General features: G+C 37.7%; 1 protein-coding gene across 2 annotated transcripts in view; it reads left to right on the plus strand.

Annotated features, from left to right (window-relative positions):
- Positions 1–782: 782 nt before the first annotated feature.
- ARHGAP11A (Rho GTPase activating protein 11A) overlaps positions 783–23,099 on the plus strand; it is a 28,600-nt gene continuing 6,283 nt past the window's right edge. For both annotated transcript variants that reach the window (XM_066277215.1, XM_066277216.1), the window contains exons 1-8: positions 783–1,624; positions 2,269–2,339; positions 4,284–4,380; positions 5,210–5,463; positions 6,406–6,569; positions 6,736–6,882; positions 19,357–19,431; positions 20,139–20,306. In XM_066277215.1, coding sequence (XP_066133312.1) covers positions 1,496–1,624; positions 2,269–2,339; positions 4,284–4,380; positions 5,210–5,463; positions 6,406–6,569; positions 6,736–6,882; positions 19,357–19,431; positions 20,139–20,306 — 1,105 coding nt within the window. In that variant the 5' untranslated portion in view covers positions 783–1,495. The remainder of the gene's footprint in view (positions 1,625–2,268; positions 2,340–4,283; positions 4,381–5,209; positions 5,464–6,405; positions 6,570–6,735; positions 6,883–19,356; positions 19,432–20,138; positions 20,307–23,099) is intronic.

Genomic DNA, 23,099 nt, shown 5'->3' on the forward strand with positions numbered 1-23,099 from the left:
TGATTACATCCCAGAATACAAAGAACACCCTGATGGGCTCGCCACCGCTTTCTGAGAATGGAAAAACTGCGGGGGTGGGGTGACAAGAGCCGGATATGTGCAGTCTTGTTTGTCAACAAGACAACCAAGGTCTCAGCAATGTGTGGTCCTTGAGCGGGGTTCCTCTCCAGTATTTTCACTCCAAATCCCACAAAACAAGTATCTGCAGCAGCCGCCTCACATGGACTTCGCATTCCTACGGCACTGTTTTCTCATAACAGGCTTTCTTCGCTATATTTAACTACCTGTGAGCTAAGATTTGAGCATCACCATCCGTCCTCCAAACATGGACCAATTTCTCTAGCAAAAAATTCCGCCAAAAGCTCTGGATTACGGTTACTAAAATCAGCATTTGTGAATCCTGATTCAACCGGTCCCAACTCGGGTTCCGTAGAAGCCGTTCTCTGTAAGAGGGCCTTCAGCTGCATCTAAGTTCCGGGGGGGGGGAGGGGGGGATGAGAATGAGATGTCTACCACATTTCCCCGAATAAAAGTCTTAGTCGCAGGCCAAGTGTATTAAACTACTCTTTATAGAATAGTTTCCTCTAAAAAGTATGGAAGGAGCAAGTGGAACTATATTCCTTTTTATGCTTTTTAACTTTGCCCCCCCTCCCACCCTTTGCTCCCATCTCTCTAGACTGGCAGCATCTGGCCACCCTCGGGGGTCCTGATTTTGAAAAGAGGAGCGGGCCAATCAGAGAGCGGAATGCTGTTTGGCGCTGCCATTTGAGTTTGGGCTGGAACTGAGGCTCCGCGGCTTCCGCTTCTCCAGGTGTCTGCAGAAACGGTGGTGGCGGCAGAAGCATGAGGAGAGGTTTCTGGCTTCGGTGAGCGCACCAAGATGTGCGGGCCAGGAGCCGCAGGCAGGCTAATGGGGGCAGGAAGGAGCAGTTTATAAAACGGGGTGACGGTGGTGACCAGCCCGGGCGGGGACCGGGTCTGGAAGGGGCGCCTGAGCAGCCGGCTGGTCCGGCGGCTGGGCCAGGGCGGGGTTTCGGGCAGGAGAACAACAGTCAATTGACGCTGCGGGCGCAGGAGGGGCTAGAAAACTTGTCCTAATTTAGAGAGAGACGAGGACAAAGTCAGGTTGGGAGGAAAGGGGATCTTTGGCCGGAAATGGTGAGAAGCTAGTAACGGGCGTTGGTCCCAGGAACCGAAAGGATCAGGGGGAAAGAAGGAAGGTCTGTGTAAGTAGCTGAAAGGATCGTGCCACAAGAAAGAAGGTCGGTTAAGTGAAAGAAAGGAGAGGTGTGGCTAGAGCGACGGGTTAAGAGGAGACGGTTGGTGGAAGTGGATAGAGGAGCAAGCCGAGGAAGTGGCTGGGGGCCGGGGCTGTGCCGTACGTGTGATCAGAAAGCAGAACGCAAACCTGAGAGTGTTCGGAACTTGGAAGACTTGGTGGCGAACGAGGTTCAGGACTGGGATCCTGCCTCGGAGACAGGGCCACGTATCCGGGATGTGGGATCCGAGGCTGGTGAGGCTGGCCCTGTTGCAGCAGCTCCGGGCTGTCTATGGCATCAAGGTCAAAGGTGGCCGCGTGCAGTGCGATCGCAGGAGACCCGAAGCAGCAGCCACGGGAGTAGTGGTAAGTTCTGAGGAAGATTTAGCTTACAAAACAAAACACTCTGTACTGTCATTACCAGGTCTTGCTAAAATGTTCATTCTATGTGGATCCAAGGAGATATGGTTAAGTGTGTCTAATTCAACCCAAATGTCCAATAGCTGAAATTTGAAGACTGATATTTTTGATTCTTTACAGGGATTTTTGGGCATTGAGAGGAAACTGCAGGATTTTTCAGCCTCAGCAGCTTGACATTTTAAGCTAGATAATTGGTAGCGGGGCATATAGCTATCGCGTGCATTATTGTATGTTTACCAGCACCTCTGACTTCTCACTAGAACCATCCCCGAGTTGTGACAATTAAAAATATTCCCAGATATTGCGAATTTACCATATTTTGAACAAGTAGCACACGGGAAAGGAGAGGTAGACTATATCACGGTTGTAGAGTAAGACTTCAAGGGGCGGGAGGGGGCAAGGGGAACCAGTACATTTTCTAAGTTAATTAGTAGATGAGAAGGTTTGACAGAACATTAGAAATAGGCTTCAGATGATACCTCTGTATTCTATCTTTTTATTTCCTGAGGTTTTTAATTTGCCTAATGTTTAAGAAAACTTACATTATGCTTCATGTTTGTATTAGATAGTAACTAAATTTGTCATTTTAGGGTAAAATATTTGGAGTATCTTTTAATGCATTGCCCCATTCTGTTGTACCAAAATATGGACACATTCCAAGGTAAGCAAAGTTTGAAATGATGAATAAATACTTCAAAATGGTGTTTCAGTGTTTAAAAATAAATAGACCCACACATTTGTTTTGACCTTGTAAATGACTTCATTTCTCAATAGTAATGTAAAAAAGTTTTTGTGAACTACATATTTTAACTTTATTTAAAAATATTTTGTCAAGCCTGACCAGGCAGTGGCGCAATGGCTAGAGCATCAACTGCCCAGGTTCAAAACCCCAAGGTTGCCAGCTTGAGCGCGGGCTCATCTGGTTTGAGCAAGGCTCACCAGCTTGGACCCAAGGTCGCTGGCTTGAGCAAGGGGTCATTCCGTCTGCTGTAGCCCCCCCATTCAAGGCACATATGAGAAAGCAATCAATGAACAACTAAGGTGCCACAACAAAGAACTGATGTTTCTCATCTTTCTCCTTTTCTGTCTGTCCTTACCTGTCCTCACCAAAAAATAAATTAATTAAATTAAATAAACTTTTGTCATATAGAGGTTAAATTAATGGGATGACATTGATCAATAAGAATACATAGGTTTCAGGTAAACATTTCTATAGCGTTTGAACTGTTGATTGTGTTGTGTGCCCATCACCTAAAGTCAAATCATTTTTCATCACTATATATTTGTTCATTTATTAACTTTAATTTGTACTCATTCCCAGGATTGAATTTTAAGGTTTAGTAATGAATAAGGTAACCACTTAATATTTTTCTTTTTAAATAACCTATAAAAGGTCTGTTTATATTTTCAACATTTGAAATTGCAAAGTCATATTCCCAGGAATAACGGTTACATCTTTGTCATAACTTTTTTGCTTGCTTAAGAAAACAAAACAGCCTGACCTGTGGTGGTGCAGTGGATAAAGCATTGACCTGGAATGCTGAGGTCGCTGGTTCAAAACCTGCACTTGTCTGGTCAAGGCACATATGGGAGTTGATGCTTCCTGCTCCTCCCCCCTTTCTCTCTCTCTCTCTCCTCTCTAAAATAAATTAAAAAAAAAAAAGAACAAAACAAAAAAACTTATGTCAGTTACTGTCTGTGATATTCAGCTACTGTGTACTAGTGTAACTTTCAGTTGCTTATAGCTGCCATCCATTCTAATTTGTTGGCACCAGCTGTTAACTAAGCAACTAAAGCTAACATTGATTGTTAAAAATTGTTCAGTATAAAAATTGAGTGCACACAGCTTTAAATATGAAAAGGGTTATAATGACTGGGATATAATTGACTTCTCTGAGAGGTAATGTTGTAATGAGAAAAAAACCTTGCCTTATTTTGGGGCAAATGTAGTAGAGTAGACGGTAGATATTTTAAGCTGCATATGCTGTGCAAGATCACATATAGAGAGAGAATGAAGAAAAGAATGAGGCCTTAGAGCTCTGGGTCATACTATGTAGAAGTCAGGCAGAAAAAGAGGATCCAGAAAAGAAACATGAGCAGAAGCAGTCAGGGAATCAGTAGGAAAGCCAGAAGAGTAAGAAAATATTTTTAAGATGAGCTAAGAGTAGTCGAGTGTGTTAAAGTTGGTAATACAGGCAAGACTAAGAAATGAATTTGCCATGGATTTGGCAAGGAAGAGGCCATTGGTGACTGATGAGAGTTGTTTTGTTAGAGTCTTGGGGATGAGTCTGGAGAGGGTGGAGTAGATACTGTGATATGGAATAGAGTAGAGGTAATGCGAAAGAAAATCTTGTTCTCTGAGTGGAAATAGAGAAATGGAGGATTGAGAAGAATAGAATTGAGTGGGCTCATTGAAGTTGTCATGGGTGAAAAGATGGGTCTAGACAGGAATTTAGGAAGCAAGTACTCTTATTATATATTGGGATTTATGGCATCAGAGCTTCTGAAAGGGGTGTAGTGCCTGGTTCTTTCATGTACTTTGGCAGAATAATAGGATTTTAGGAAGATGGTTATCTTGCCACCTGAAAAGAGTTCTCTCTTTCAGTTTTCTGGTTGATGCTTGCACATTTCTAGAAGAGCATATTCATACTGAAGGGCTTTTTAGGAAATCAGGATCTGTTATTCGTCTAAAAGCACTAAAGGTAAGCATATTTTTGAACTATAATCTTTCTTTTGTACCACTTTGATTTGCTATTTGTGATTGAACTGTTTAGAAGAATTACATGAGCCTGACCAGGTGGTGGCGCAGTGGAGATAGAGCGTCGGACTGGGATGCAGAGGACCCAGGTTCAAGACCTTGAGGTCGCCAGCGTGAGTGCGGGCTCATCTGGTTTGAACAAAGCTCACCAGCTTGGACCCAAGGTCGCTGGCTTGAGCAAGGGGTTACTTGATCTGCTGAAGGCCCACGGTCAAGGCACATAGGAGAAAGCAATCAATGAACAACTAAGGTGTCTCAACGAAAAACTGATGATTGATGCTTCTCATCTCTCTCCGTTCCTGTCTGTCTGTCCCTGTCTATCCCTCTCTCTGACTGTTAAAAAAAAAAAAAAAGTATTACATGAATTATTGACAGAAATTAAATTTACAAATAGCTTTTTTTCTGGCAGAAAAACTTTTTACAGAAGAGAGTTTATAATTTATATAATGCTTTTTTCAGTTTTATTGAGGTATGATTCAAAATGCATTTAAGATTTACGACTTGATGTTTTGATTTACATATACATTGTGAAATGATCACCACAATCAAGCTATTTATATAAGACATTGAAGGTTTAGAGTGTTTTCAAATTTATGGTTCTTGTTCCTATAAATGAAAAAAATTAAGATTTGTTTTTAGCTTTCTAAAAAGGAGAGATAATTAAAATTTAAAAAAAATTTATTAAAGGAAAGCTCTTTAAAGTGTACAAAGGGTATACTATTTGCAATATACTTTAAAGCCCCAAATGCTCAAGATTATTTTATCTATTTCAGAATAAACTGGATCAAGGTGAAAGTGGCCTATCTTCTGCACTTCCCTGTGACATTGCAGGACTTCTTAAGCAGTTTTTTAGGGAATTGCCTGAGCCCATTCTCCCAGCAGATTTGCATGAAGCTCTTTTCAAAGCGCAACAGTTAGGAACAGAGGAAAAGAAGAAAGCTACATTGTTGGTCTCCTGTCTTATGCCTGACCAGACTATTGATGTATTAAGATACTTCTTTAACTTCCTCAGGAATGTTTCTCTTAGGTAAGTAGTAATTAAAAGTTTGGGAAATGAGAGTTTATATTGGGATATACTCATAGATAATAAATTTCATTTGGAATGAAAAATTTTCTGAAAACATTTCCTTACTGTAAGAAGTCTATCCTAGCCTGACCAGGCAGTGGCGCAGTGGATAGAGCGTTGGACTGGGATATGGCGGACCCAGGTTCAAGACTCGAGGTTGCCAGCTTGAGCGCGGGCTCATCTGGTTTGAGCAAGGCTCACCTCAAGCAAGGGGTTACTCGGTCTGCTGAAGGCCCACGGTCAAGGCACATATGAGAGGGCAATCAATGAACAACTAAGGTGTTGCAATGAAAAACTGATGATTGATGCTTCTCATCTCTCTTCGTTCCTGTCTGTCTGTCCCTATCTGTCTCTCTCTCTGTCACTGTAAAAATAAAAATAAATTAAAAGAAGTCTATCCTATATAAGTTAAAAACAAACAAACAGTATATCAAGTGATTTACTTGTCATAGAGTGATCATGAATGCCTTAATGTCTTATGGTGATTATAGGATTCTCTGTCCACTGGTTTCAGATTACTGTTTTAAAATATCTGTGTTTTGCTTTTCAAATTTGTCCCTTCTCCCTTCTGTCAGAGCGCTTGCTTGTTCTAGACATATGTCTTGCCTTTTAATACTTCATATTTTGTGTGCGGGTTTAAAAATCAAACATGTTCAATTTGTGTGGGAAAAACAAAGTGTGGACTCCATGGTTTGAATGATTTTTATGATGTAAATTTAATCACATAGAAGCTGTATATTTCTGGTTCTGTTTTATTTCAAGCCAGTCATATAGATGGGTAGATGAAGAGTAACTGTATTTTGACTGGTAAAGTAAGAGGTCTTCAAAATGTACTTTAATACATTGTTTTAACTCTTAATTTTTCTCTTTGGTGCCATCTCATAAAACCTTTTTTTATTTAAGGTCTAGTGAGAATAAGATGGATAGCAGCAATCTTGCAGTGATATTTGCCCCAAACCTTCTTCAGACAAATGGAGGGCATGAAAAGATGTCTGCCAACACAGAAAAAAAGCTCCGATTGCAGGCTGCAGTAGTACAGACTTTTATTGATTATGCATCAGATATTGGTAAGATGTGATTGCATTATTAAGTAATGGGATTTGTTTAAATGAAGGAGATTCGAGCTTCTTCCATGTGAACTGGGAGGACAACTGTTAAGAAGGTTGATGTATGCTATTAAACATTTCAAGGGGGAGTAGAAGAAAGATCTTAATTGTAAACATTTTCCTTTAGGGCATGTTCCAGATTTTATCCTGGAAAAGATTCCAGCTATGTTGGGTATTGATGGTCTCTGTGCTACTCCATCAGTGGGAGGCTTTGAAGAAGGTGAATATGAAACTCCTGGTGACTGTAAGAGAAAGCGAAGACGAAGTGTAGGAGGTAAGCCTGACAGTCTGTTTTGTGGTGGTACAGTAGTTTGCTTTCATGTGAAATGCGTTTGAACATAGAGAAGAGAAGCTATCGTGTGTGCCTTTCTGGTGCTTACAGCATAGTTGGAAAGACATGGATATTCATGGAAAAGTAAAAATGATAATGCAATCTAATAGTAAGTGCTAGATCTTGAGCACAAACAAATGTGTTTAAGAAAAGTTCCCAGGGTTGTAATGTCAGGGGCTCTTCAAATAGGTTAAACTGAACCTTCTTGAAGAATGCCTATATCCTACTTTAGATGAGAAGAATGCTATGAAAAAAGATTTAAGGAAGAAGTAACTACTTTATGTAAAAAGACCAGCATGGCTTGATTGAAGTATTCATCCTAAGGATTAGGATGATATTATGGTGAGCTCAGTGTCACGTTAAAGAATTAGCATATTAAGTTAGGTACTGGAGAACCACTGAAGATTTACGAGAAGAGGCATAATATTAAAATATTTTAGAAAGTTGTCTGGTTTGAAGGATTGAGACTTGGAGGTAGGGAGAATAGTCAGACACATGTGACAGTAATCCAGGTGTGAGACCATGATTTGAAAAAGATATGAATTAGTTAGGAATATGAATTAAATAATGAACATTACCAAGGAAGAATCAAAATGACCCAGAGCTTCATCATGGTGAAATCAATTGTAAGACTTCTGTCCTTGATGAAGAAATTTGTGGCTATACCTCCTAAGTGTCTTAGAAAATTTCTTATCTTTTGGGTATTGGAACCAATTGTTCTTAACTATCTCGTTTCTTTTCAGTCTGTTGGTTTATGTATTGCCGCCTTCTGTTTCTCCTTTGCTTCCTTTGTAGATATCTCTTATGCCTCTGTGTCAGTTTCCTAGGCTACTGTAACCAGCTACCACAAACTGAATGGTTTAAAACAAGGTACAGCTGCAAGGACCCTATTACAAATAAGGACACATTCACAAGTACCGAGAGTTAGGATTTAAACATTTCTTGGAGCACACAATTCAACCCATTAAATTTCCTACCCCAAAGGTAGCTATTCTCAGACACAGATATCTTTATTACCGTTTCCCTTTATAATTCATTCATTCCTATATTTCAGTTATCTAAATAAACACTGGATCTCTATCATTCACTATTATCTTGCAAATGTCAATTTCACTTTATTTTAACAGTTTATATAAACTTTTATTTAATAACAATTTTCCTATTTAACCACATCAGTTCCATTTTAGTAAAGGTCTTCTAGGCAGACACCTTCACTTCTACTTTTCCTTGGTGCTTTAGGCTCACCAGTTTATAGTGCTTTTCCTATAAACAGCACTGCCATTCTCTAATCCCTTGGACTTTAAGCCATTGGTGCCTAACTCTTACCAGCTACATTCCCAGTTTTCAGGTTCAGTAAGATTCTATCTGCAGTGTTTACTGCATTTTTATTCTAAGAATCTCCTGGTTTTTGTGCCGGTTCTTTGAATCTGTTCTGCCATTGCTGTCAAAGCTGACATTCTTTTTTTTTTTTTAATTTATTTATTTGTATTTTTCTGAAGTTCGAAGCTGGGAGGCAGTCAGACAGACTCCCGCATGCGCCTGACCTTGATCCACCTGGCATGCCCACCAGAGGGCGATGATCTGCCCATCCGGGCCATCTCTCTGTTGTGGCAGGAGCCATTCTAGCCTGAGGTGAGGCCATGGAGCCATCCTCAGCGCCCGGGCCAACTTTGCTCCAGTGGAGCCTTGGCTGCGGGTAAGGAAGAGAGAGCTAGAGAGAAAAGAGCGGAGAAGGATGGAGAAGCAGATGGGTGCTTCTCCTGTGTGCCCTGGCTGGGAATCGAACCCCGACTTCCACACTCCAGGCCAATGCTCTACCGCCGAGCGAACCAGCCAGGGCCTAAAGCTGACATTCTTGATGTGTAACTAATCATGTATCTCACAGGCATACCCTTCAGAAACTTGCATTGATACTGACACAGGTCTTTCACAGGATTGCTTCAGCATGCCTTTGTACTGTTTCCTGTTTTTCCTTCATGCAATCTGTACTGTAGTCTGTGTTCTATGTTTTCTTGACACTTTCTTCTGCATATACTATTTATTGATACTATTTATACTTCCATCTGCTTTTGCTGTTCAAATTATATCCAGTTGTCAAAATTCAGCCTAAATGTCTTGTCAAACAAGCTTCCTCCTCCCTTTCTTTAGTGGGGAAATCTCTTTTTCTACATTCTATAAGATTGTAGACTCTGGTAGTTTTCATCTGGTTTTATATTTATTCCCTGTGCATGACTCTCTTACCTATTATATTTAATGCTCTTTAAAAGTAGACATCATGTTTTATACACCATTGTATCCAGCCCAGTGTTTTTTTCCTGAATAGGTGTAAACTAGTGAATGAATACAATTAGTTGAGTTAATAATATTTGGCTTAAACCCAGAGGTACTGTATTTATTCAAACAGATTATGGTAGTATTTGTCAAGTGTCGTGAAATACATGAATATCATTAGCAGTGTGAAACTGCTCAGGAGCTCTAAAACATCAGTGTTTATATTTTTTGTGTTATAGCAAGCATTTTTTTTTAGCATCTGACTTTGAAATGCTACAAACATCAGTGTGATCTGACTGCATTTGTTTGAAGAATCTTTTAACTTTTTAAATTGTGGAATATAACAAAATTTACCATCTTAACTATTTTTTAAGTGTACGCTTTGGTAGTGTTGAGTACATTCACATTGTATAGTCAATCTCTAGAACTTCTTTTTGCTGTTTATTATGAATTAGTTACTCTAGCTTAATTTTATGTTAGATATGACAGTTGTATTGCTCCAGAATCCACTTAATTCCATGAGCAAACTCTTAAGCAAGAGGAATTTGACCTGTTATAATTTTCCCATTTCCCCCATTCTTGCATGTGTATTTATTTGAGTATGTGTGCTTCTCTATTGTTTTTGTGCTAACAAATTATCTTTCATGGACTGTAACACAGTGCTGAGCTGATTTAATTAATATGATGTCCTTCTTAGTGTGGTACTTCCTGAAATACATACAGTCAGCTCATGAGACTGTTACAGGAATTGGGACATAACTTTTCCTTTCTCTGGAGAGTTGGCCTGGACTTTCAGTGATGCAGTCAGGATGGTTTCAGATTATAGAGAAAAAAGTTTGTCTTTCTTCCTCCTGATTTTGATGTGCTGGTCTAATCGGGTGCTTTCACTCTTGGTCGTGGCTTTGTTGTTTCTTCTGCTGTGGCTCTCTTTTCTCTTTTTCCTTTTTTTCTTTCCCCCTCCCATATTAACCTTGTTTATCTATCCAGGTTTCATGAAGGTTGAATTGGTTAGCCATTGGCTGCGAGTTAAAGCATTGCCTATGTTTGGCTCTTCATTGATGTTTTCAGTATTCTCTGGTTTGTATATACTTCACTTGAGAATGTTAAGATTTCTCAGTATATAAGTGGGCTATAGCTAAGCTTGAATTTAAATAACTATTTTGAGTGGTAATTAGTGATTAATCAGGTAAATTAACATATTTAAAAGACTTGTGTTTCAGTGTGAATGAAAATTAGGGGCATATTTTTTCATGAAAGTATTCCTATTGAAGTCACAATTTCCTAGTAGCTAAATTCAGTGTATGTTGTTTTGGCCTGTATTGAGAACCTCTGACCACTTAACATTTCTTTGCCTTCCTGATTTTTTTTTTCTATTCCTTATTTTTTGTTTTTGTTTTTAATACTACTCTTTAATGGTTTTCCTGCCTCCTTTTTAAAAATTTTACTTATTTTTATTAAAGTTAATGAGCCAACATTGGGTAATAGTACCATATAGGTTTCAGGTGTACATCTCTGTGGTATATTGCGTTGTGTGCCCATGACCCAAACAAACCATCTTCCATCACCATATATTGGCCCCCTCTACCCCTCCCTCTGGGAGGGGTCTATGTCTAGGAGTTTCATTTTTATATTGTCTATGTCTAGGAGTTTCATTTTTATATTGCACATGAGTACAATCATATAGTTCTTAGCTTTTTTTTGAGAGAGAGAGAGAGAGAGAGAGAGAGAGAGAAGCATCAACTCGTTCTGCTTAGTTGTGTACCCATTGATTGCTTCGTTCTGCTTAGTTGTGTACCCATTGATTGCTTCTCATACGTGTCCTGACCAGGGTTCGAACCAGCAACCTTGGGGTCAAGCTGACACCCATGGGATTGAACTGGCAACCTCAGCACTCCTGGACAATGCTCTGTCCACTGTGCCACCAGCCATAGATAGTTCTTAGCTTTTTCTGATTTACTTACTTCATTCAGTGTAATGTTCTCAAGGTTCATTCATGTTGTAAATGGTAATATGTCATTTCTTATGGCTGAGTAGTAGTCCATTGTATATATGTACCATATCTTCTTTATCCAATCCTCAAACAAAAGCCACTTTGGTTATCTCCTTGTCTTGGCCACCGTGAATAATGCTGTGATGAACATGGGGTGCATGTGTCTTTGTGAACAAATGTTTTCAGGTCTTTTGGGCATATACCCAATGGAAGGAATACTGAGGCATATGATAACTCTATTATTTATTTTTTGAGAAAATGCATGCTGTCTTCCATGGTGGCTGTACCAGTTTGCATTCCTACCAGTAGTGAATGAGAGTTCCTTTTTCTCTATAGCCTCTCCAGCACTTGTTACTACCTATCTGTTGATGACAGTCAATCTAACAGGTGTGAGGTGGTATCTCATTGTACTTTTGATCTACATTTCTCAAATAGATAGTAAAGATGAGCATTTTTAAATATATCTGTTGGATGTTTTTATGCCTTCATGGGAGAGGTGTCTGTTCAGGTCCTCTGTCCATTTTTAATTGGATTGTTTGTTTATGTTGAGTTTTATGAGTTCTTTATGTAGTTTGGATATTAACCCCTTGCCAGAGCTGTTATGTGTGAATATCACCGCTCATTTGTTTGGCTGCCTTTTTGATTTGTTATCAGTCTCTTTTGCTGTGCAGAAGCTTTTTAGTTTGATATAGTTCCATTTGTTTATTTTTGCCTTATTTCCCTTGCCTTTGAAAATGTTCTCTATGGCCAAGGTCCATAAGTTTAGTACCTATGTATTCTTCTATGTAATTTATTGTTTTATATCTTGTATTTAGGCCTTTGATTCATTTTGAAGTAATTTTTGTACATGGGAACAAACTGTAGTCAAGTTTCATTCTTGTGCATGTGCCTTTCCAATTTTCCCAGTACCATTTATCGAAGAGGCTTTCTTTTCTACATGTGTGTTTTTGGCTCCTTTGTCAAAAATTATTTGCCCATATACCTGTGGTTTTATTCTGGGCTCTCTATTCTGTATCATTTGTGTGTCTTTTCTGCTAATACCATACTGTTTTGATTATTGTAGCTCTGTAATATTATTTGAAGTCAGGCAGTGTGATACCTCTGGCTTCATTCTTTTTCCTCAGGATTGCTTTGGCTATTTGCAGTCTTTTGTGGTTCTGTACAAGTCTGATGGGTTTTTTTGTTCTATTTCTTTGAAAAATGATATTGGCATTTTAATGGTGATTGAATTAAATCAGTATATTGCTTTTTGTAATATGGCCATTTTAACTACATTGATTCTTACAATCCATGAACACAGAATATCTTTCCATATTGTGTGTTTTTCAATCTCTTTTAATAATGCCTTGCAATTTTCAGTATATAGGTCCTTCACATCCTTTGTTAAGTTTATTCCTAGGTATTTTATCTTTTTGTTGCAATTGTAAAAGGAATTACATTTTTCATTTCTTTTCCTGAGGTTTTATTGTTAACATCTAGGAAAGTCGTGGAGTTTTGTATATTAATTTTGTATTCTGCAACTTTATTATATTTTGTTTATTGTTTCTAGTATGCTAGTTTTTTGGTGGAGTCTTTGAGGTTTTCTACTTACCTGATTGCTCTGGTTAGGACTTCTATAACTATGTTGAATAAGAGTGGTAAGAGTGGACATCCTTGTCTTGTTCCTGATTTTAGAGGAAAAGCTCTCAGTTTTTTATCTTTGAATATGGTATTGGTAAGGGTTTGTCATATATGACTTTCATTATGTCAAGGCACTTTTCCTTCTATACCCATTTTACTGAGTGTTTTAATCATAAATGGATGTTGTATCTTACTGAATGCCTTTTCAGCATCTATTGATAGGATCATATGATTGTTCTTTGTTTTGTTGATGTCATATATTACATTGATCGATTTACATATGTTGAACCATTCTTGTGCTCCTGGTATGAATTGCAATTGATCGTAGTATATTATTTTTTTTAAAGTGTTGTATTCTACTTGCTAGTATTTTGTTTAGATTTTTGCATCTGTATTTATCAGTGATATGGTAGTTTCCTTTTTTTGTGTGTTGTCTTTGCCAGGTTTTAGTATCAGGGTTATGTTGGTCTCGTAAAATGTGTTAGGAAGTTATTGCCTCTTCAGTACTTTGGAAAAGTTTGCGAAGGACTAAATCTTTGAATGTTAGTAGAATTCACTAGTGAAGCCATCTGGTGCTGGATTTTTATTTTTTGGGAGGTTTTCATGGTTATTTTACTTTACTCACTGTTTGTTTATTGGTCCATTTAGATTTTCCACTTCTTCATGATTCAGTCTAGGAAGATTGTATAGTTCTATGAAGTTATCTTCTAGGTTATTGAATTTGGAGGCATATAGTCTTTCATAGTACTCTAGTATGTTCCTTTGTATATCTGATGTCTGTGGTAACTTCTCCTCTTTTATTTTTGATTTTGTTTACAGGCAGCCCCGGGTTACAAAGGAGATGGGTTCTATAGGTTGGTTCTTATGTTGAATTTGTAAGTTGTCACATTTACTTATTAAATTCAACTTAGATGTTTCTTATAAAATAGTATTTATTTTTACCTTTCTGAGTGTATAAATACTTGAACATTTTCAAACCTACAGAACGTATCTGTTGTGTTGGCAACTCAGGGACTGCCTGTATATGAGTCATTTCTCTTTTTTCCTTAGTGAATCTAGCCAGAAGTTGGTTGGTTTTATTAATCTTTTCAAACAACCAGCTCTTTTTTTTTGTTCTCTATTTCATTCAGTTCTTCACTAATTTTTATTATTTTCTTTCTTCTGCTGACTTCAGTTTGTCTTTATTCTTTTACTTGTTCTTTAAGATGTAACATTAGGTTATTTACGTGGGATTTCTTTTATTTCTTGAGATAGGCCTGTAATGACATAAAGTTACTGCTTTTTCTGCATCACAGAAATTTTGATATGTCATATTGTTATTCCCATTTGTCTTAATGTATCTTTTGATACCTCCTTTTATTCTTTAACCCAGTCCATTTTTAGAAGTTTATTGTTTAATTTCCACATTTTTGTGGATTTCCTTACTTCCAATATTCTTGAATTTGTTGAGGCTATTTTTCTGACTCAACATATAGACTATCCTTGAGAATGTTCCATGTACACTGGAGAAGAATGAATAATCTGATGTTCCAGGATGAAGGGGTCTGTAAATGTTAGTTATGTCCATTTGGTCTAATATGTCATTTAAGGCTGATACTTCTTTATTGATTTCCCTGTTTGGGTGATCTGTTTAGAGCTGTGAATAGAGTATTAACATCCCCAACTATGATTGTGTTTTGGTCTATATTTTTTATAGTTCTTTTAGTAGTTGTTTTATGTATTTTGGTACTCTGTGGTTAGGTGCATATATCTTTTCTGTGTGACAGAGACAGAGAAGAACAGATAGGGACAGACAGACAGGAGGGGAGAGAGATGAGAAGCATCAATTCTTCCTTGTTGCACCTTAACCTTGGGCTTCAAGCCAGTGTGACTTTGGGCTCAAGCCTGAGACCATGAGGTCATGTCAATGATTGCATGCTCAAGCCAGTGTCCCCGTGCTCAAGCCAGCGACCCCATGCTCAAGCTGGTGAGTCCATGCTCAAGCCAGATAAGCACACGCTCAAGCCGGAGACCTTGGGATTTCAAAGCTGGGTCCTCTGTATCCCAGCCCAACGCTCTGTCCCCTGCACCACTGCCTGGTCAGGCAAGTGCATATATCTTAAGAGGTGTTAGATCTTCTTGATGTAGTGTCCCCTTTATCATTATAGAATGTTCATCTTTGTCTCTTGTTGCCTTTGTTGTCTTGAAATCAGTTTTGTCAGTTATACGTATGGCTATATCTGCTTTTCTTTGGAAGTTATTTGCTTGGAGAATTATTTTCCACCCTTTCACTCTGAGCCTAAGTTTGTTTTTGCAGCTTAAATGTGTCTTAATGTGAAGGCAGTATATAGTTGGGTTTTGTATTTTAATCCAGTCTACAATTTAGCGCCTCTTTTTGGTGAGTTCAGTCCATTGACATTTATGATAATTATTGAGGCATGAGAATTTCCTCTAGCCATTTTATCTTTTGTTTTGTGGTAGCTCTGTGGCTCAACTGGCTCTTTTTGTGTGTGTGTTTCTGTTTGTTGCTTTTGTTTGGTGGTATTCCATACTTTTTTTTCTCCATTTCCTCTTTTTATTTTTTTTTTAAGATTTTATTAATTTTACAGGGTGAGGTGGAGGAATGAGAAGTATCAACTCATAGTTGCTTCACTTTAGTTGTTAATTGATTGCTTGTCATATGTACCTTTGACCAGGCAAGCCCAGGGTTTCAAACTGGTGACCTCAGTGTTCCAGGTTGATGTTCTCTTCACCACAGGCCAAGCAGTGTTTTCTCTTTTTTTAAAGCTATGTATCTCAGTATTTTGTTTTGGTTTTTTGTTTTATTTTTTTGGGTGGGTGGTTGCTATTGGGTTATTGAGAAGATTTCATGTATACAGTCGTCTTTTGTTTTAGGAATGCTCTGTCTTCTATCCTCCTTTGCTACTTCAGCCTTTACCCTTTCTCTTTTTATGTATCTGTCGTCACCAATTATTTCTGTTTTGGCTGCAAGTTTGTCGGAGATCTTACTCATAGTTATGTGGTGCTTTGTTTTTTGTTTCAGGAAGAATTTCCTGCAATGGGGATTTTGTCGTGATAAATTCCCCTAGGTTCTGCATGTCTGGAAAAGTCTTTATTTCTCCTTCATATTTAAACAATAACTTTGCTGGATATATTATTCTTGGCATGTAATTCCTTTCTCTAAGTACTTGGAATATTTGGTTCCACTCTCATCTGGTTTATAGAGTTTCTGCTGAGAAATTTAATGATAACCTGATGAGCTTTCCTTTATGTGTTCTTTTCTCTAGCTGCCTTGAGTATTCTTTCTTTGTCATTAAATTTTTGACAGTTTTAATATAGTGTGTCTTAGAGAAGGCCTTTTTGAATTGAGGTAACTAGGGATCTGTTTGCTTCTTGGGTTCCAGGATCTAGCTCTTTCCATAGGTTTGAGAATTCTCATCAATTATTTGTTTGAATAGATCTCCTGTTCCCTTCTCCCTTTCTTCTGCTGATTTGTCTATTCTTATATTGGTCTTTCTGGTGTAGAAAGCTAATTCTCATAGAGCTCTTTCGTATGTGTGTGTGTTTTCCTTGAGTCTCCTCCCCTCTGCATTATCTTAGATTTCTATCTTGAATATCTCTTAATTCTTTCTTCCAACTGGTCAGCTCTATTTGCTATGCTCACTAGTTTATTCTTGATCTCATTTATTGAATTCTTCAACTCCAGAATTTCTGTTTGTTTTTTTAAAAGTTTCAATCTCTTTGGTTAAGTATTCATTTTGTTTGTTAAGTATCTTTCTGAGTATATTAAATTACCTATCAGTGTTTCCTGGCTTCTCATTGAGTATTTTCTAAACACCAATTCTGAATACTTTGTCGTTTTATATCGTTTGCACGGGCTTAAGTTTGATTTCTAGAGATTTTTTAATTTTCTTCCTGAACTGTGTCGTTCCTGAACTTGGTTTATTCATGGTATTCCATGGACTCTTCCTCTGTCTAGGCATTAGTGTGAGTGGCTCTTATTTCTAGATTACTTTCCAAGAGGTCTTTCTATTATTTTCCAGTAGGTGGCTCTGAATTGCAGTTTTTAGCTCTCTGAAATCCCACTGCTAACTCCCGGCTTGATGCTGGCTGTCGTCAGTGTAGCCATGATACTGGGGATGTGGTGGGCTGGGGGAGCCTAGCTGTCTTCTTTGTTCTCCCCTCTGGCATTGGTGACCTGGGGCTTCCACATGCTTTCCCCTGTGCCTTTTCTGGGGACCAGACACGGCATACTCCCTTGGCTTGGAAAACAGTGGTTCTTTAGTGTCAGTTCTCAGGTATGCTGCTGATGTATGCTGCACCGCAGCACCAAGGGCGAAGGGAGGCAAGTTCTGGGAGGCTGCGGCACTGCAGGGCTTTGTGTCTCTGTTTCTCTGCCTAGAATGCGGACCATGGGAGAACCAGCAATGTCCCAGAGCTGTATCTGCTGCCCTGGTTGTTGCACTCAGCCGTGGTTACAGTTGTTGTGAGAGTGCCCACCGAATCTCTCCACCCCTTCCCTCTCTGGAGCCCCACTGTGAGCTCTTGGCTGCAGAGCTTTGTCCTCCCCCCACCTGTCTGCCCACCTTTAGTTGTTTCAATGTGCGGATCTTTTAGGTGTACCTGTACACCGAGGTGGGGTTCCTTTACTGAGTTATACCTGTTCAGATTTCAAGGGGAGAGACGAAGGAAACCTCCCATGCCACTTGGATTTCCTACCTTTTAAACAATTCCTTCTGTCTCATTTTTCTGTTTAGTTTTTTAATTTTTTTATTTTATTTTATGTATTCATTTTAGAGAGGAGAGAGAGGGAGAGAGACAGACAGAGAGAGAGAGAGAGAGAGGGGAGAGACAGGGGGGAGGAGCTGGAAGCATCAACTCTCATATGTGCCTTGACCAGGCAAGCCCAGGGTTTCGAACCGGCAACCTCAGCATTTCCAGGTCGATGCTTTATCCACTGCGCCACCACAGGTCAGGCTTGTCTCATTTTTTAATGAGATTTTTCTAAACACCTCTTAAATGTTTCATTCTTTCATACTTGATGATCTTACTCTTTGTCCTCTTTTTAAATTATTTCATTCAATGTCATTTTTATTTTTTATATTTGTTTGTTGTTTAAGAGCAAGAGAGATAACAGCCTTGATTTGTTCCTGTATGTGCCCAGCCCAGGCACCCAACTGGCAGCCTCTGTGCTTCAGGATGATGCTCTAACCAACTGAGTTCTCCCGCCAGGGACATTCACTTTCATTTTTAAAAACTACCATTTCTGGGCTGATGACTGCCCAGTCTACTTCTCTGGGCCAGCTCTTTCCACAAATGGATTCATATCCATCTCAGTGTCGCATAGCCACGTCTAACTCTTTCATCATTTTCTTTTTCTTTTGGTGGCACCATTGTCTACTCAGTCATCAAAATCAGAATTTTATATGACATTTACTCTTTCCTCCTCCCCACAGCTCACACTGCTCACCAAATCTTGTAACTTTAATCTCCTTAATACCTTTCTTTCTGCGTCTGTTTTCCACTGTTCCTGCCTCTGTGTAGACCTTTAGCTTTTGCCTGGCTAATTTCCACTCTTCTTCAGGTCTCAAAAACCACTTCCTTATGGACACCTTTGACTCCCCAGTATAAATCTGTTATATTTGTTCTTTAGTCTACTTAACACACTTTTCATTATGTAGTTATGTATTTCCTTATTTATTGTTCATTTCCTCTCAGAATAAGTCCATAAAGGGAAAAATTATGTTTGTTTTGTTGTTGTATATCTAATGCTAGTATGGTACTTGAAAGATTGTAGGTACAAATTAAATAATTATTGAATGACTTAGTAATGTACTTAGAAGAACCTTCAGCTAGTTCACCTGTCTCCAAAGAGGCTTGCTGCCTTCCGTCTGACTTTCACACTGCTGCTAGAGTAGTTTTCTAAAATGCAGATCAGTTTTGCTCCCCTTAGCCTTTGGAGAAGTTCAAGTTTTTCAAAATGACACACAAGCCCTGTTCTTCTAATATAGAAGGATTATCTCTTAACATATCCACTGCTCACTGTTTCCTCTAACAGTACCAAACTACTGGTTTCTAGTATACATACATAAATACTGTATTTATGTACCTGCCCTTTATATGCTATTCACATAGCCTCAAATCACTGTTCAGAACACAGACCAGGTTTTGCTTATCCTGCAAAGCTCTTTCTCTGGTTGCCATGTCCTCCTCCCTTCATCTCCAAGTAATGCTTTCCTCTTCTGTACTCTTTCTGTACTCTTTCTGTACATCATAAATACTCATTTTACATTGCATTCGGTATTGTATATCTTCTGTTTCTTTTGAGATAGATAGGAGAATATAAGTGTAATGGAAGAAAAATATATCTCTTAGTTAATTATCCTGTTTTGAAATAACTCCTTTTCAATAACTTGAATGACTTTAAAAACATATAAGTTGATACAAACTTAGATGTAGAAGACCACAAATATTAATATGAATTATTGGTGAAAGATAGGTAATTGTAATTATTAAGTTATAACTGATTACATGATTCTGTGTGCCTTGCATTTCAGATTTTGTCAGTGGAGCACTAAATAAACTTAAATATAACAGAACACCATCTATTACACCTCAACAAGAAAGAATCAGTAGGTTTTGTATTTATTTATTTAAATGAAAATTTTTAAGTTATTTTGGTTTAATCAAATCCAATATTAAAATGGAGATACTGTAATATAATACTGTGCTGTGACATGCTAATTACATGGACTATAATGAATCCCAAATTACAGTTAAGAATTTCTTTTTAGGCTGTTATATCTTTAATCTTCTAAATCATGCTTTTCAACATGTAAAAATATCTCAATCTTATTTTTGTTTTAGAATCAGAAGTTTATTAGTGTATTTCATTTTTAAAATCTTAGTTTGCTTGCGGCTGAAATTGTTCAGCCCAGTAACAGACAATATAATCATTTTTCTTTGTTTTCCAGATAGAATAAATTAACTGGTTAATACTCAGTTACAATGAAAAGCAAAAATGATATTTAGGTTTTTGTTTTCTCTTTGATTATAATTTTCTTCCTTATGTTAATATTTTTTAATGTGGATTATATGCATCTTTTAGTCTATTTGGTTTAAGTTTTACTGTTTTAAGAATCTTGCCTCTTGGCAATTTGCCTTTTTATTTTATGGAATTGCATGGAATTAGTTTAGTTATATATCATAGATTTGATCATGTAAACATATCAACTCATTGTTTAGCCCTTAGTAACAGCTTTATGAGTAAATTTATAAAGCTTTTTTATTTATTTTATTTATTTCATGGGAGAAACAATAAATGGACTTTTTTTTTCAGCCCAGCCGTCTGAGTCGCCAGTGACTCTGACACCAAATGCTAAACGTAAACTGCCAGTGGAGTGCTCTCATGGTTTCTCAAGTAAGAAAAGGAAGTCCATCAAACACAATTTTAACTTTGAGTTGTTGCCGAGTAATCTCTTTGGTACCAGTTCTACACCAGTATCAGGTAGCAAACATAATTTATATAATTGGGTTGTAAACATTAATATGACTGTCTATTTTGGGCAAAGTGCTGTTTCATATTAATATCACCCTTGAGCCAGAGCTTTATTCTCTTTTTACCAAATCTGAATTTTTATAAAGTCCCCTAAATTTAAAAAGTGACACTGATCAGCATAATTAATGTGTGTGTGTTTTATGGCCATGCCCACTGAAAGTTCTGATAAATGACTCGGAGTGAGAGTTAGGGCTTCAGGGGATAGCACTGGTGTTCAGGTCTTATATGATTGAACATCCTGAATTCTACTTTAGTTCTGCATCTAGCTATAGCTGTGGTACTGTCTTTGTTGAGTTGAGGTTGCTGGAAGTTTGATCACCTCTGAATCCAGAGTTGGGGCAGTACCATTGGAGGAACCATTGTGGGTTGCATGTTTTATGCTCAGTTAGCTTTTATAAAAGCTTTACAAACTTTGTTTATACTGTTTCTTGTACTGTGATTTCCAGATCCCTTACCAGCCAAGCCATTTACTTTCTACTGAACTACAAGTTCCTAATGTAGCCAACTAGAGCCTCCAGAGCAGGGGTCGGGAACCTTTTTGGCTGAGAAAGCCATGAACGCCGCATATTTTAAAATGTAATTCCTGAGAGCCATACAATGACCTGTGTATATTACACATTATCCAGTAAAAATTTGGTGTTGTCCCGGAGGACAGCTGTGATTGGCTCCAGCCACCCGTAACCAGGAACATGAGCAGTAGGAAATGAGTGGATTGTAATACATAGGAATGTTTTATATTTTTAACATTATTTTTTTTATTAAAGTTTTATCTGTGAGCCAGATGCAGCCATCAAAAGAGCCACATCTGGCTCGCGAGCCATAGGTTCCCAACCCCTGCTCCAGAGAATAATACAATATGATCATGCCATTTTGAATACCAGATTTCTTTTAGTGTGCTGTTAGGTTGAGTTGGCTTCTTTAGCATGTATAGAATACCGTCGGCTCATATTAACCTTACAGCCAACCCAAAATAAAATGAAACCATAGCTAAACCTGGGGTCCTCCATCTCATATTTGTCTCACATTTAGTCAGAATGTGATGATTTCTCATTCTTCAAGATTTTTATTGGTTTCTGACAATGTTAAGAACTCCATTTTGAATTCATTAACTGGGTTATGAGATCTCAAAAGTCTCTTGTTTTTATTTGAAAGTTTTATTTTCCTGTTTGTCTATTTTATTTAGAAATTGAACAGAATAACAGTTTGTTCTTGATGGTCCTTCACAGGTTCTCTATGGTTCATTAAAGTGTAATGGTCAGAACTTGGAGGCTATGTCTGTAGCTTTTCTATAGTCAGAAGTTGAAGACTTCAACTTCTTTAAAGTAGCTTTATGGTTTTTTTTCGATATTTAAAGGCTTTTCCACTTCGGAGAACTTTTTCCAAATGGCACATGTGAAGTGTAGTTTTACTGGCCTTTGTTTATTAGCATTACATCTTCCCCAAGGATGAACCTGTTTATTCCTTTTCTCTAAGCCTCCCCCAAAATAGGTTAACCATTCTTGTGTTATTGAAATGTTAATAATATTACTAGAGCCTGCTTAATCAATCAATTTTTTAAGTAAAAAATTAATGAGTTCAACAACAGTAATCTTATTATTTTAACTCACCATTTTTTTGGCCCTACTTTCTAAGGCACAAATCAATAAATTCCATCTGCAAAAAAATTTTTTTTAATGTATAAAGACAACAGTATTATCTAAAGTCCATGAGTACCTACATATAATTTCTTTCACATATGTGTGGTAACTTAACTGCATTATGCCAGCTATTCTGACTGAGCCTCCTTGTGGTCCCTGCAGCCCATTTTGAATAAAACTACCTTGGATGTATTATATTGACCTCCAAAGTTTTCTTTAGTCATATGCATCCCAGGGTTCTTGTAACCATCGTATTACTTTCTGTTTTTATAACAACAACAACAAAAAGTGGATGTCTCTGGGGACCCACGTGAATTCTTTGTCAATACTAGTGACGAGTTAACCCTTTGAGTAGTATAAATGTTCATGTTTGTCTTCGTTTCTCCTGACCATCTAGAGTATGATCGATTTGTTTTAAAAATGTGTAAGACAAAATTAAAAAAAGGCAAATGTATGTTCTTGTTTCTATAAATTGGTTATCAAACAAACCAAATAAATTGGTTATTAAACAAAAAACTTAACAGTTTTTAAGTTAATAAAACTAACTGGAACTAATTTCATTTTTTGAAGAATAAAAAACCCACTCCCAGAGTCAGCGAGCATGAAAAAAACTCACTACTCAAAGGGTTAAGAGGATTTATGTTTGTGGAGTGTATCTTGGGCATATTTCAAATATAAGTCAAAAGTATATGGAGCTTTTCTTCATAAGTATTTTACTGTTTTTCTAATTTCTTTTTTAGTTAATTTTATGACCTAGGGTTAAATAACTTGATCAAAATGACATGTAACCACCAGTTTTTAGCGTAGAACATGGCAGTAGCCAAAGCTGGCTAGGCATGTTTAAGAGGTAACTTTTTTTTTTGCCAAAAATATTGGACAAATTATACTGAAGTCAGATGGACAGCAGTTGGCTAGCAAGTATAGACTGAATACTCAGATTCTAAATTGTTTTTCAATAATTTATTTTAGGTAATAGTATAAATTAATATTATGTATTAATCAGGTACCGTGCTGGAAATTTTATATACATTACAATAATACTTATATTTGCCATAGAAATCTATTTTCAGAGCCTAAAGCCATTTAGTAGTGGGGCAAAACCAAG

This window comes from Saccopteryx bilineata, chromosome 4, assembly GCF_036850765.1.
Source record: "Saccopteryx bilineata isolate mSacBil1 chromosome 4, mSacBil1_pri_phased_curated, whole genome shotgun sequence".
Taxonomy (NCBI): Eukaryota; Metazoa; Chordata; class Mammalia; order Chiroptera; family Emballonuridae; genus Saccopteryx; species Saccopteryx bilineata.